Below are 15,809 nucleotides of genomic sequence, written 5' to 3'. Positions count from 1 at the left end.
CCACACAGTGTGCAGCGGCGGTCAAAAAGGCAAATAGGATGTTAGGAATTATTAAGAAAAGGATAGAAAATAAAACAGAATATCTTACTGCCCCTGTATAAAACTATGGTATGCCCACATCTTGAATACTGCGTACAGATGTGGTCTTCTCACCTCAAAAAAGATATTTTGACCTTGGAAAGGGTTCAGAAAAGGGCAACTAAAATGATTAGGGGTTTGGAACGGGTCCCATATGAGGAGAGGTTAAAGCGACTGGGACTTATCAGTTTAGAAAAGAGGAGACTGAGGGGGGGATATGATAGAGGTCTATAAAATCATGAGAGGTGTGGAGAGGGCCGATAAAGAAAAGTTATTTATTAGTTCCCATAATATAAGAACTAGAGGACACCAAATGAAATTAATGGGTAGCAAGTTTCAGACTATTAAGCGAAAGTTCTTCTTCACACAGCGCATAGCCAACCTGTGGAACTCCTTGCCAGAGGAAGCTGTGAAGGCTAGGACTATAATAGAGTTTAAAGAGAAGCTAGATAATTTCGTGGAGGTTAGGTACATAAAAAGCTATTAGCCAGGGGATAGAAATGGTGTCCCCTGGCCTCTGTTTGTTTGTCAGAGGCTGGAGAGGGATGGCACGAGACAAAGTGCTTTATCATTGTCTTCGGTCCACCCCCTCTGGGACACCTGGTGCTGGCCACTGTCGGCAGACAGGCTACTGGGCTAGATGGACCTTTGGTCTGACCCAGTATGGCTGTTCATATGTTCTTGTATTAGAGTGTGTCTGTCTGTGTGTCTGCGAGTCCGTCTGTTCATGAACTTTTCCTGTTCATGGTAAGAGCTAGGGCCTCCAAATGTAATCTGTATTAGGGATGTGCTAATGTAACGTCTGAATGGTTAACTGGTTAGTCTTGGCTCATTGGTTAACCTTTATGGTTACACGCAGTCCCTTGGCATGGCTCCTCCTGCTTCCTTTTGTCGTACCTTAAAGCAAGGTCAGGGTTTGGTTGTTCCAGGAAGTTCCTGGAATGGACCGGATTTCCATGACATGGAATGGGAGGGGCACAGAGACGGGACACGATACTGTAGTGACCACTGCTCTCAGTGAGCACAAGGGAGAGCTGTACTGCAGAGTCGCCATTGGGGGAAAGCTGCACCACCAGGAGAGTGGCCAGCTGGGCCTGGGGTTGCCATCATGCCTGCCACCTGACCGGGTAAGTAGCCCCTCTAGCCCAAACCCTTTCCTTCCAGCCAGGGTGGGCAGACTAGGAGGATAGAGAAGGCCCTGTCAGATTGGACCCCTGTCCTAAGGCCCTCCTGGGCCCCCAGCCCTCACTCGTGCACCCTCCCACACCTGCAGCCTCCTGCTTTGCCCCCCCACATCCTCAAGACTTTGCCCTGAAGCACCTGGGTAACACTGGGTATATCTTCTAGTACAGTGGTTCATAAGCCTTTTTATGCTGCAGACTAGCAAACTCATTCACAAACTTTTGATGGACCAGTAACATTTATTTGCATATTCATTATGCAAATAAAATATTACCCTCTGCCTAGCCCCAACCCAGCTCCTTGTTCCCCCAGTGCCCAGCACACATGGACTCTCATCCCTACAGCCCATGCCAACACCTTCTTGTCCTGTGACCCCACCACACCCACATCCCTTTGCTCTTTGCCCTCACCCCACCCCTGCACTCCCCAGAGTGAGGATGCCCCCTCTAAGGAGCGTGGCCCTCCTCCTTTGTGCCCTCTCCCTCTCCAAGCGCATCTGGCATCCCCATCGGTGGGGTGGGAATGCAGAGCCCCAGCCGACCGCCATTACCGAGGAGGCAGAAGAGAGGGAGGAGCCTCCTGCTCCGCCTCCTCCTACCACCACCTCAACTCCAGCACTGCCGCCAGCAAAAGTGGCCACACGAGCAGGGGGAGCGGCTGTTGGCGGTGGGTACACTCCCTCCTTCTTTGCACTGTTCTAGTAGTTTAATATATTGGCACCCGAAATAAGTTCTTTCCCCCAGGCGGAAATAATGTGTGAGAAGGAATGCACAAAGACCTTGTGCACCTCATCTGCTGCTATCTCCCTGGGGCTAGGGAGGGCGTGCTGGCTCCTCCTCCTCTGGGCCAGAATGGGGGAGGAGTTCCACACCCCATCCACACCTTGGGGCGGTGGGCAGCTGCTCCCAGGACCAGGCCATGCTGCCGGCCAGTGATTGCTCACTGGGGCTCTTGCTGCCCCCTTGTGATCATTCATGAGTATAACTGACCCCCCGTGGTCATGCATAAGTATAACTGTCCCTGGGTTCACATCCCTCCCTTTCCATTTGCTACAAAACAGTCGCATTCCAGGCACATCCTATTATCCTGGCACAACCAAACCCTGGATTTGCTTTGTTACAATAAGAGGAGGCTGCATCCCAAATTTGGGCCTAATTCTTGCCATTTAGGAGGAGTTGTTGAACAGACAGACTCACAGAGAGACGCACGTTTCTAAAAGATATAGTAAGATAAAAGGAAGGAAAGGGAAAAGTGTTAAATGGACAAAGCAGTCGGATACGTACACAAGAGTTCAGACTCCAATATCAGGTTCCGAGCAGCACTGGTGACTGCTGGCTTGTAACGTCCCTCTGGAACGCTTCCAGAGGAGGTGGATCTGTCAGGCCTTTGGTCGAAGCTGCCATTGTAGAGAAGTGACTCCAGAGACAGGTTCCCAGATGGTCGCTTTTCGACTGGAACACGCAGTTGAAGAGACCCTGGCAGCTTTGCTCAGCATCACTGACTGGCCCGTTAAGTCTGGTGAGTGGCACAAATAGGCTCCCTGCTCAGCTACATGATGCTTCTGGAAAGCTGCCAGCACGTCCCTCCAGCTCCTAGGCATACGGTCAACCACGGGGGTGCCGCACTCTGCCCCCACCTTCAGGCAGCACCTGTTGGCTGGGAACCCTGGCAGTGCACGGTGTCCTATGACTGGGCCTCTGCATGTGACACCTATTTATGACCCCCCTCTCCCATACCCCAACTCCTGCCCCAGTCCTGAGCCCCCTCCCACCCTCCAAACTCCTTGACCTAAGCCCAGAGCCCATGCCCCCCCACTGCCCCAGCCAGGAGCCCCCTCCCACTGCAACCCACTTCCCCAGCCAGGAGCCCCCCCCTGCACCCTGAGCCCATGCCCCCTCCCACTGCAACCCACTACCCCAGCCAGGAGCCCCCTCCTGCACCCTGAGCCCATGCCCCCTCCCACTGCAACCCCCTGCCCCAGCCAGGAGCCCCCTCCTGCACCCAGAGCCCATGCCCCCCCTCCCCCACTGCAACCCACTTCCCCAGCCAGGAGCCCCCTCCTGCACCCAGAGCCCATGCCCCCCCCCACTGCAACCCACTACCCCAGCCAGGAACCCCCTCCTGCACCCAGAGCCCACGCCCCCCCCCCCACTGCAACCCACTACCCCAGCCAGGAGCCCCCTCCTGCACCCAGAGCCCATGCCCCCTCCCACTGCAACCCACTACCCCAGCCAGGAACCCCCTCCTGCACCCAGAGCCCATGCCCCCCCCCCACTGCAACCCACTACCCCAGCCAGGAGCCCCCTCCTGCACCCAGAGCCCATGCCCCCTCCCACTGCAACCCACTACCCCAGCCAGGAGCCCCCTCCTGCACCCAGAGCCCATGCCCCCTCCCACTGCAACCCACTACCCCAGCCAGGAGCCCCCTCCTGCACCCTGAGCCCACGCCCCCCCCCCCCACTGCAACCCACTACCCCAGCCAGGAGCCCCCTCCTGCACCCAGAGCCCATGCCCCCTCCCACTGCAACCCACTACCCCAGCCAGGAGCCCCCTCCTGCACCCTGAGCCCACGCCCCCCCCCCCCCACTGCAACCCACTACCCCAGCCAGGAGCCCCCTCCTGCACCCAGAGCCCATGCCCCCTCCCACTGCAACCCACTTCCCCAGCCAGGAGCCCCCTCCTGCACCCTGAGCCCATGCCCCCCCTCCCCCACTGCAACCCACTTCCCCAGCCAGGAGCCCCTTCCTGCACCCAGAGCCCATGCCCCCCCCACTGCAACCCACTTCCCCAGCCAGGAGCCCCCTCCTGCACCCAGAGCCCATGCCCCCCCCCCCCCAGTGCAACCCACTACCCCAGCCAGGAGCCCCCTCCTGCACCCAGAGCCCATGCCCCCCCTCCCCCACTGCAACCCACTTCCCCAGCCAGGAGCCCCCTCCTGCACCCAGAGCCCATGCCCCCCCTCCCCCACTGCAACCCACTTCCCCAGCCAGGAGCCCCCTCCTGCACCCAGAGCCCATGCCCCCCCTCCCCCACTGCAACCCACTTCCCCAGCCAGGAGCCCCCTCCTGCACCCAGAGCCCATGCCCCCCTCCCCCACTGCAACCCACTTCCCCAGCCAGGAGCCCCCTCCTGCACCCTGAGCCCATGCCCCCCTCCCACTGCAACCCACTACCCCAGCCAGGAACCCCCTCCTGCACCCTGAGCCCATGCCCCCCCTCCCCCACTGCAACCCACTACCCCAGCCAGGAGCCCCCTCCTGCACCCAGAGCCCATGCCCCCCCTCCCCCACTGCAACCCACTACCCCAGCCAGGAGCCCCCTCCTGCACCCTGAGCCCATGCCCCCTCCCACTGCAACCCACTACCCCAGCCAGGAGCCCCCTCCTGCACCCAGAGCCCATGCCCCCCCCCCCACTGCAACCCACTTCCCCAGCCAGGAGCCCCCTCCTGCACCCTGAGCCCACGCCCCCCCCCCCACTGCAACCCACTTCCCCAGCCAGGAGCCCCCTCCTGCACCCAGAGCCCATGCCCCCTCCCACTGCAACCCACTACCCCAGCCAGGAGCCCCCTCCTGCACCCAGAGCCCATGCCCCCCCCCCCCCACTGCAACCCACTTCCCCAGCCAGGAGCCCCCTCCTGCACCCTGAGCCCATGCCCCCTCCCACTGCAACCCACTACCCCAGCCAGGAGCCCCCTCCTGCACCCAGAGCCCATGCCCCCCCCCCCCCACTGCAACCCACTTCCCCAGCCAGGAGCCCCCTCCTGCACCCTGAACCCATGCCCCCCCCCCACACTGCAACCTACTGCCCCAACCAGGAGCCCCCTCCTGAGCCCTTGGCCCCCCCACACTGTAACCTACTGCCCCAACCAGGAGCCCCCTCCTGCACCCTGAGCCCATGCCCCCCCCCACACTGCAACCTACTGCCCCAACCAGGAGCCCCCTCCTGAGCCCTTGGCCCCCCCACACTGTAACCTACTGCCCCAACCAGGAGCCCCCTCCTGCACCCTGAGCCCATGCCCCCCCCCCACACTGCAACCTACTGCCCCAACCAGCAGCCCCCTCCTGCACCGTAAGCCCAGAGCCTATGCCCCCCTCCCCCACGCTGCAACCCACTTCCCCAGCCAGGAGCCCCCTCCTGCACCCTGAGCCCATGCCCCCTCCCACTGCAACCCACTTCCCCAGCCAGGAGCCCCCTCCTGCACCCAGAGCCCATGCCCCCCTCCCCCACTGCAACCCACTTCCCCAGCCAGGAGCCCCCTCCTGCACCCTGAGCCCATGCCCCCCTCCCACTGCAACCCACTACCCCAGCCAGGAACCCCCTCCTGCACCCTGAGCCCATGCCCCCCCTCCCCCACTGCAACCCACTACCCCAGCCAGGAGCCCCCTCCTGCACCCAGAGCCCATGCCCCCCCTCCCCCACTGCAACCCACTACCCCAGCCAGGAGCCCCCTCCTGCACCCTGAGCCCATGCCCCCTCCCACTGCAACCCACTACCCCAGCCAGGAGCCCCCTCCTGCACCCAGAGCCCATGCCCCCCCCCCCCACTGCAACCCACTTCCCCAGCCAGGAGCCCCCTCCTGCACCCTGAGCCCATGCCCCCTCCCACTGCAACCCACTACCCCAGCCAGGAGCCCCCTCCTGCACCCTGAGCCCATGCCCCCCCCCCCACTGCAACCCACTACCCCAGCCAGGAGCCCCCTCCTGCACCCTGAACCCATGCCCCCCCCCCCCCCACTGCAACCTACTGCCCCAACCAGGAGCCCCCTCCTGAGCCCTTGGCCCCCCCACACTGTAACCTACTGCCCCAACCAGGAGCCCCCTCCTGCACCCTGAGCCCATGCCCCCCCCCCACACTGCAACCTACTGCCCCAACCAGGAGCCCCCTCCTGAGCCCTTGGCCCCCCCACACTGTAACCTACTGCCCCAACCAGGAGCCCCCTCTTGCACTCTAACCCTTCATTTCTAGTCCCACCCCAGCTCAGAGCCCATAAACCCTTCCATATACCTGTCCCCTGCCTCAGCCTGGAGCCCCCTACCACACTCCAAACCCCTTGATCCCACACGCCAGGCCAGAGCCCCTTCCTGTATCCCAAACCCCTTGTTGCCAGCCCCACACGGAGCCTACAGCCCTCAGCTCCCAAGCTCCATCCTCAGCCCAGTGAGAATGAGCAACTAAGCAAATATGGGGAAGAGTGAGTGTGGGAGGGGATGGGGCATGTAGTGAGCAGGGGGCAGGGTCTTAGGGAAGGGGGCGGGGCAAGGATGTTCAGTTTTCTGATATTAGGAAGTAGGCGTCCCTATCCAGAGGTGAGAAGCAAGGTTGAAGACAAAATGGAAAATAAAGCCTTTGCTACGTGGCTTCTCCTTTGTTCCAAACTCACACTCAGAATCCTAGAGCTGGAAGACACCTCAGGAGGTCAAGTGCAATCCCAACTCAATCAACCCGGCCAGGGCTTTGTCAAGCCGAGACTTAAACACCTCTAGGGATGGAGACTCCACCATCGCCCTAGGGAACCCAGCCCAGTGCTTCCCCACCCTCCTAGGGAAAGAGTTTTTCCTACTGTCCAACATAAACCTCTCCCACTGTAATGTGAGCCCATTGCTCCTTGTTCTGCCATCCATCACCACTGAGAACAGCCTCTCACCATCCTCTTTGGAGCCTCCCTTCAGGAAGATGAAGGCTGCTCTCAAATCCCCCCTCACTCTTCTTTTCTGCAGACTAAACAAACCAAATCCCTCAGCCTCTCCTCAAAAGTCATGTGCTCCAGCCCCCTAATCATTTGGGTCGCCCTCCGCTGGACCCTCTCCAATGTGTGCACATCCTTTCTATAGTGGGGGGCCCAGAACTGGACACAGTATTCTAGATGTGGCCTCACCAAAGCCGAATAAAGGGGAATGATGACCTCTCTGGATCTGCTGGCAATGCTCCTCCTAATGCACCCCAATATGCCATTAGCCTTCTTGGCTACAGGGGCACACATTTGACTCATATCCAGGTTCTCATCCACTGCAATCCCCAGGTCCTTTTCTGCAGAACTGCTACTTAGCTATTCTGTCCCCAGCCTGTACCAATTCTTGGGATTCTTCCGTCCCAAGGGCAGGACTCTGCACTTGTCCTTGTTGAACCTCATCAGATTTCTTTTGGCCCAAGCCTCTAATCTGTCCAGGTCACTCTGGACCCTATCCCTGCCCTCCAGCGTATCTACCTCTCCCCCTAGCTTAGTGTCATGTGCAGACTTGCTGAGGGTGCAATCCATCCCCTCCTCCAGGCCATTAATGAAGATGTTGAACATGGGTATGGAGTGCTTCTTGGAGCCCTTTGGCCACAGGCATGTCCCTTCATGCCCTGCTGATGCGGTGACTTAGCCCCAGCCGTCTCTCAGTGGATTCACTATATATCTGTTCGCCTTGATGAGCCATAGAGATTACTGATGCCAGTCTGTCTGCGGGTGTCACCCAGACGCACAGGACAAGTTCAAGATCTATTTATAATTCATGGCACAAAGATGATACATACATATCAACAAGGTTATCATCCTAGGCAAATCACTGTTTCCGCACTGATCCCTTACCTGCCGTGATTTGTATGACTCTCTGGAACTTTGCAATCTTGAGCTCCAGAACAGAGTCACCTGTATTCCATACAGCAGTGGGGCAGCCTAGGCTAGTGAGTGGGCTGAAAGAGTGGCCCTCCTTTACCCCACTGGGCCGCAAGATTCTTGTAACCAAGACTGTCTCCAGGCTAGGCTGGTTTTGCTAACTGCTCCTGCTCCTAGAATTTGCGGGCTGGGCCGCTGAACTGTAGCAGCACTGTGACTGGGTGCAGAGGGAGCCCAAGGCTCTCCCAGGCAGTGTTGTGTGCTGTCAGACGCACCTCACTGCACGTGCCCTTGCTTTACTTGTGTGTTGCTTTACTAATAGCCGTGCAGACAAAACCAGTAAAATCTGGCAACCCTGCATGTGGGCCACAGCTAGAACCTGGGTGTCGCCCAGTGCTGCAGACAGTGTCACAAATGAGCCAGTCTAGGCTCCTCAGTGGGGATTCTGGGTGCAGTCCCATTACTGTCTGCTTTGGCTGCCCTGTGGTGAGTGGAGTGCCTGGCTGAGAGCCCTAACCTCTTTGTGCCTTTCCCGGCAGAGTGCAGTCACCTGTTTGCTGTGGCCGGCAGAGAACATCATCGTCTTCGGACTCGCTGAGGGGAAGGTAGAGAAGCCTAGTGCTGTCCCCAAGTTACAGGCTCCGGGCACTGCTCAGCAGGGACGGGACCGCACTGGTGACTTGCTCTCCTGCACCTGCTCCCTGTGAGTCTCTCGGGAGGCTGAGCGGCATGGCGTGAGAATGACGTGGTCATCCATGCCAGTTTCCACTGCTCCCCCAGAGCCCACTGGAGCCCACCGAGGTGCATGTGAGTTCTCATCTTGCTGCTTGACCTGAAGGCGCCAGCCCAGCACAGATGAGAACCTCTCCTTCATTCTGCTTAAAAGCCATCTTCAGCTGCACTGGGGTGACGATCTGTTTCTGCACTGCACTGACCCATGTCCTTCTCTTCCTCAGGTTCGGTTAGCAAATACAAAGACCAACAAGTCCTCCACCATTTACGGGACAGATTCTTTTGTGGTCTCATTAACCTCCAAGTGAGTATGGTGCTGCCACAGGCTCCCCTGCCGAGCTCAGTGTCCTGACCCAGCACTTGGCCTGAAGGCCGCCTTAGTGCTGATGGTGAGCTTCATAGGCTCCGCTGGAAAGCTAAACAAGCACAGCACTCCCCTCCCTTGGGCTCCCTGGCTTCTGTGTTTTACCAGTAACATTGGAACATTGCATCCCGCGCAGTCACTATACCGGTCCCGCTCCCCCCATCCGTCTGTCTGCTGAGAGCTCTCTAGGACAGGCTCCAGGCCTCCTCGGTATTTGTGTGCCATTGGGCACATTGTGGGCACTCTCAAGAAATAATCACTAAGGGGAAAGCGGAGCCTACCATTGGCTGCTGCTGCCCCATGAGAATCAGCACAGCTGGGGCTGGAGAGGCAACTGGAACCGTAAGTGCTGCTGTGCCTCTGTGACGACCTGTCCTGGTGTCTCTCGACAGCGTGTCGGGGAAGGGGGTCCTGTCTGGCCATGCAGATGGAACCATTGTGCGCTACTTCTTTGACGATGAAGGCTCTGGTGAATCACAGGTAATGAATGGCTCTTGTACACTCCCTTCCGCCTCAGTCACTGGGACTGTGGAGGAGAACAGGAGCAATGGCTGTCACAAATGCATGGCTAATGGAGCACTGAGTAAACTGTGGAAGAGGGTCTAGATGTAACCGTTTCAGAGTCTGTGGGGGGAGGGGATTCATAGACTCCCAGGGCTGGCAGAGCCTCAGGAGTCCTCCAGTCCAGCCTGCTGCCTAAAGCAGGACCAACCCCAACTCAGTTTACATTTCTCCAGTGTCTCTGACACCTAAGGCTCAGTGGGACTCAGAGTACATCGTGCTGCCCAAGAGAGCAACACTCAAGTTGTCAGAGCAGTGGGGTTGTGTATTGCCTTCTTTCCATTGCCCCATAGTTACACCAAGAAGTTTGAACTGGAGAGTGTCCTTTTGAATGATCACCTGGGGTTTCCCCGGGAAAGCTTGAGGCCTAAACTTGTTCACCTTGGCCCCTCAGGCTAGAACAAGAAGCAATGGGCTTAAACTGCAGCAAGGGAGGTTTAGGTTGGACATTAGGAAAAAGTTCCTAACTGGCAGGGTGGTCAAACACTGGAATAAATTGCCCAGGGAGGTTGTAGAATCCCCATCTCTGGGGATATTTAAGAGTAGGTTAGATAAATGTCTATCAGGGATGGTCTAGACAGTACAGGGTCCTGCCATGAGGGCAGGGGACTGGACTCGATGACCTCTCGAGGTCCCTTCCAGTCCTAGGATTCTATGATTCTATGAACAGGTCCTACTGGTAGGGGAGTGGCACTATACGTGAAAGAAAATGTAGACTAAAATGAAGTAAAACTCTTAAATGAGCCCAAATGTTCCACATAATCTCTATGGATAGTAATTCCATGCTCCAATAATAATATATCCCTACAGCTATATTCTTATCAACCACCTGACCAGAACAGTGATTGTGACAATGAAATGCTAATGGGGGATTAGAGAGGCTATCAAATTAAAAAACTCGATAATAGTGGGAGATTTCAGCTATCCCCATATTGACTGGGTCCACGTCATCTCAGGACGGGATGCAGAGAGAAAATTTCTTGATACCTTAAATGACTGCTTCTTGGAGCAGCTGGTTCTGGAAACCACAAGCGGAGAGGCAATTCTTGATTTAGTCTTTAGTGGAGCGCAGGGTCTGGACCAAGAGGTAAATGTAACTGGACCACTTGAAATAGTGACCATAAAGTAATAAAATGTATCATCCCTGTGGTGGGAAAAACACCTCAGCAGCCCAACACAGTGGCATTTAATTTCACAAAGGGGAACTACACAAAAATGAGGAGGTTAGTTAAACGGAAATTAAAAGGTCCAGGGTCAAAAGTAAAATCCCTGCAAGCTGCATGGACACTTTTCAAAGACAGAGCAGGTTGTGAAGACAAGGACTTAACAGAGTTCAAAAAAGAGCTAGACAGATTCATGGAGGTTAGGTCCATCTATGTCTACAAGCCAGGATGGGTAGGTGTCCCTCGCCTCTTTCTGGAAATGGATGACCGGGGAGGGATCACATGATGATTTTGTTGTGTTCACTCCCTCCATGAATATCTGTTTTGTGAGCCCTCTCAACTGTCATTCATGCTTAAATTCGACACTTTACGCCAATTTTCTTCCACTACACTGCAGCCTGTGGTCTAATTTTTGGCTCTGGTAGCCATATGCTTGCTCATGCTGATCAAGCTAGCATGCTAAGTAGGTAGCTAAGCAGTGTAGCCACAGATAAATGTGTGAGGGGTTAGGCTACCTGCATGACTACAATTCTGTCCAAATCCTTGGGTATATACCTGAGTGTCTAGCCCAGGGCTACTCAACACGCAGCCCATTTGTTTGCAGCCCGTGGTGTGGTTTGGGTTTACGCAGGGCTCAACACGCGGCCCACAGGTGGGATCCTCTGAATATGGCGTCCACGGGAACATGCTCCACAATGGCGAGTTAATAGAATGGTCTTCTGTTGATATGTGTTTTAGTAGTTACATTCCTGGACTGCCATTGCTCATTAAAAGTGCTGGCATAGGGGTGGAAATGGGTAAATATTGCATTTTATTAATATCACCAGAACTGACTTAAATGGGGCCTGCATGTTGTGTAGGCGTGCCTTAATCTTTGTATTCATGCCTGTCAGTGTGAAAGAAGCTAGTTGCATATATTTGCAACCACATTTAAGTTGCGGCCCTCGGCATGTGCTGTGAGTATCATTGTGGCCCCCGGGACTTCCAAAGTTGAGTAGCTCTGATCTAGCCCATGCCACCACCTTCGTAGCCATTGGTGACCAGTTAAAGCTAATGCTGAAAATTACACTCCCAACTGCAGTATAGATGTACCAAGAAAGAGCCAATGTGGAAGGTCGATTGTCCCCCATCTGCTGTTGCATGGTGCTTACTCCTGTCCTGCGCTAGATGAGGCCTGGGTCTGATCCAGACGGGCAGTTCCTGTGTTTCTAGAAAAATACAGTTATAAATAATGGTGGGGTTTGACATCTGGGGTACGTCTACACTGTAGCCTTCTTGCGGAAAAGCTTATGCAAATGAAGCTTGGCGTGGAATATTGCCATGCTTCATTTGCATAATTAATGAGCAGCCATTTTTGTGCATGACGCTTTTGCGCAAAAAAACCCTCTTGTGCAAGAGCTGTTCTTCCTCATGTTTTCAGGAAGAACGGCTCTTGCGCAAGAGGAGGTTTTTGCGCAAAAAGGAGCCATCTACACAGCTCTTTTTTGCGCAAAAGCATCTTGCACAAAATGGCTGCTCATTAATTATGCAAATAAAGCATGGCAATATTCCACGCCAAGCTTCATTTGCATAAGCTTTTCCGCAAGAAGGCTACAGTGTAGGCCACCAGTCCATGTGACAGAAGTTGTAGGGCACTTGAACTCCTGTGACGTTTGGTTTTGGTGGTAATAATTCCTGATCCCAGCAACAGGAGAAGAGCAACCAGGCTCCCCTTTGTGCCCCGTAGCACCCAGCCCTGTGTCCTGCAATCTGGATGTTTTTGCTGCAGTGATCAGCAGTGAAATGTTTACCTGAGCAAAGTGAAGTCAACTTGTGCGGGCCTCCTGGTTAGCAGTGTCAGCATTTACAGCATCCACTGTAGACTTCCGAGTTAACTCTCATGGAGCTGATGGGGCAGCTCCTCCTTCTCGGAGCTCTGGTTTCAGGTTGTGTGCGCCAGTTCAGGCAGTCAGCCCTAGAAATGCCCTAGAAACCTACTTTTGAAACAAGCAGCTGATGGCTCGCTGGGAGCTTTGTACCTGTTCTGCACTGGCCAGTCTGCTGCCAGTCCTGCTGCTCTTTTCAGGACTTTGTGGCTTTTTATTGTAGGGTAAATTGGTGACACATCCCTGCCCTCCCTATGCACTCACCTGGGCTTCCAACAGCATCATAGCTGCAGGCTGCGACAAGAAGATTGTAGCTTATGGAAAAGAAGGCCACATCATTCAAACCTTTGATTATAGCCGGGACCCCACGGAGAAGGAATTCACCACAGCAGCCACTAGCCCCGGGGGCCAGTCTGTCGTCATAGGCAGCTACGACAGGTACGGTGCCTAAAGACTGGGCCCTTTCTTTTGAAACCTCCTCCTCCTTCAAGGTCACTGCTTTCTCATCTCTCCCGCAGACTGAGGGTGCTGAACTGGAGTCCCCGCAGGAGTGCCTGGGAGGAAGCCAGACCCAAAGAAATCGCACACCTTTATACTATCACAGCCTTAGCGTGGAAGAGGGATGGCTCGCGCCTCTGTGCGGTTTGTACCCTCGAATGGTCGCTTCGCACCGTCCTCCAGAGTCACGGGCCTGCCTGCTGCATGGCAGGCCCTGACCCGTGTCCTGCTAATCAGGGAGACTTGGCTCTGGGAGGGTCAAGCAGAGAACCGAGTGGGAGAGGGGTGGGGTTTAGAAACACCAGGAGGAGTGGTGGCCTGGAATTTAGGATGGGAAAGAAGTTAATGCAGCTTGGTATGTTATGAGAGTGGTATGAGGCTGGGAAATGGCACAAGGTATGATCAGCGGAAGCAAGATCCCTTCTTCCAGGGAAAATAACATTGGGGGTTGGCCTGGCTTTCCCGAATGCAGTCTGCCCTCTGCTCCTCATAGCACCGGTTTGGGGGAGAGCAGCTAAGCTGGCATTAACCCATGAATTCTAGGTACCAGAGAGTCCCCCTTTCTCTGCTTTGGGGATTCTGCTCAACATTAGCTCAGGCTGAAAGTCTGTGGGCAACAGATGGGCCCACAAGGCTGTTCCTTGCTCTTCCTTAACATGCCAGAGAAATCTGACTTCCATTCTGTGGCAAGGTTACAAGTTTGGTTGTTACGGGTAGCTGGATTGATATACTCTGCCGAGACTGTGGAAAGACAGTGGCCTAGTAACACGTGGCATTCTGATTAAGAACTGGCTGACAGACTTCAGAAAGTAGTTGTCAAAGGGGGATCCATCATTAAATGGCAGTCTCTCTGGTGGGATTCCCAAGAGATCGTACCAGGCCTGATGCTATTCTGCATCTCTTCAGTGATAAAGGACACAAAGAGGAGTGGAATAACTATGAGGCCATGGCAGTCCTCCAGAGTCATCCCGATAGGAGCCAATCTGGGCCAATGCACACAATCTATGGTTTTCATGCAGCCAGATGGAAGGCCCTGCATCTAGGAAAGTAGAGGAAGCAGGCCCTGTATCCTGGAAAGTAGCAACTCTGGAAGGGACCTAGGGATCAGAGTGGACAGACAGTTCAACATGAGCACTCAGAGCAGTGCACTAGTGAAAAGAGCTAATGTGGTCCATGGATAGATGAACAGGGGAGCAGGAACTGAGAAGTTGAGACCAGGGCTGGAATACTCCTCCAGTTAGAAGAAGGTTGAAATACTGGAGAGGGTGCACAAAATAGCCACAAACATTGTTCAAGGGTTGGAGCAAATGTCTTACAATGAAAGAGCTTCATCTCTTTAGCATATTGAAAAGGAGACTGAAGAGGGACTTGATTGTAGTACCTACCTACCTTGTGCTTGCTCCCCAGGGCACCCTTTGTGGAGGCGTGGAGCAGTTTGACTGCTGCCTTCGCAGGCGCATTTACAAGAATAAGTTTGAAATGACCTACGTGGGGCCGAGCCAGGTAAGGAATGACTCCTCTGTGAAGAGGGGCTCTGTGGGTGGAGCTGTGACCCCTGGCACGCCTGGATTGTCTGCCACCTTGTATCTCGCCCAAGGCTCCCTCTGTGTCCCAGGCACCTCCTGTAACTCCCCACAGCTGCCGTGGCAGGACTCCTACGCACTCACAGTGAAGTGTCTGCTTAGATCCCGCCCCACGAAAACATTGGGTTGATTCCAAAAATTCCGTTCCAGTGCATTTTGATGGTGTGCAGGGAAGTACCCAAACAATTCCCAAAGCCCTGTGCCTTCTAAAAGACTCCGGCATTAAACCGCCTGGAAATGGAATCCGGCCTCTCCCCTGGCCCTCTTACCCTAAGCCAAACTTTGGCCCTTAACATTTGGAAAATATACAGTACACCATAGTCAGTGCAGGCGAGAGTAAACTCCTATTGCTCGCCCAGCGTGCTGGGAAGTGTGTATGATTTTGCATGTTTTAGGAACGAGATTCAGTGTGGGTGAAGAGTGCAGGGCCGCTGGGATGACAGAGCTGGCATCAGTTCCTGTCTGTCACAGACTCATTGAGTGTCATCGAAGATGTTTTCAGTCTCCTTTTGCCATAGCTCCCCATGGGTCCGGTCCGATGGCGTGCAGTGGGGTACTCCCTTTCCTGCAGGGGTGCCGTGTTTGTGAGACGCTGGGGGATAGAACTACCAGGACAGGCAGACAAGCTTTAATGCATATACCTTCCTTTGGGCAAGGGCCCTTCTGCCGTGCTCCTTCTTTCGGGAGGGGCCAGCCCGCTTCCATACCTCTTGCCCTGCTCTCTCCAGGTCATTGTGAAGAACCTCTCCACAGGAACACGAGTGGTGCTGAAATCCCACTATGGCTATGAGATTGACGAAGTGAAGATTTTGGGGAAAGAGAGGTACCTTGTGGCCCATACCTCGGACACACTGCTGCTGGGGGATCTGAACTCCAACAAACTCAGTGAGGTACTGGAAATCCCTGCAGGACTGGTTGACCTGGTGTCTGGATTCCCAGGCAGGCTCCTGGCGTCTCAATAGTGTGTTGGTTAAAAACAAAGAAGATGGAGAGGACTGGATAGCTCAGAAAATTGGTAGTGGGATCTGGGCCTTGTATTAGGTTAGATGGAATAAATGGGCTGGAAGTTTGAATATAACTCAGTCCCATCCAACATTAAACAGTGTTAAAGAGGGTGTAGGCTTTGGTCCACAGAGACCTCTGTCTGCCTAGCACCATGGCAAACACACCATCAAACATCCTTTT

General features: G+C 55.0%; 1 protein-coding gene across 1 annotated transcript in view; it reads left to right on the top strand.

Annotated features, from left to right (window-relative positions):
* LOC102459190 (intraflagellar transport protein 172 homolog) overlaps positions 1–15,809 on the top strand; it is a 112,651-nt gene that overhangs the window by 25,870 nt on the left and 70,972 nt on the right. The window contains 7 exon segments of the mRNA XM_075915731.1: positions 8,398–8,463; positions 8,815–8,894; positions 9,347–9,434; positions 12,767–12,981; positions 13,062–13,185; positions 14,449–14,544; positions 15,353–15,514. Of these exon segments, the coding sequence (XP_075771846.1) occupies positions 8,398–8,463; positions 8,815–8,894; positions 9,347–9,434; positions 12,767–12,981; positions 13,062–13,185; positions 14,449–14,544; positions 15,353–15,514 (831 nt within the window).

Source organism: Pelodiscus sinensis, unplaced genomic scaffold (assembly GCF_049634645.1).
Source record: "Pelodiscus sinensis isolate JC-2024 unplaced genomic scaffold, ASM4963464v1 ctg89, whole genome shotgun sequence".
NCBI classification, from domain to species: Eukaryota; Metazoa; Chordata; order Testudines; family Trionychidae; genus Pelodiscus; species Pelodiscus sinensis.
Note: the sequence above shows the minus strand (reverse complement) of the source record. Positions and strands in the feature narration are given on the sequence as shown.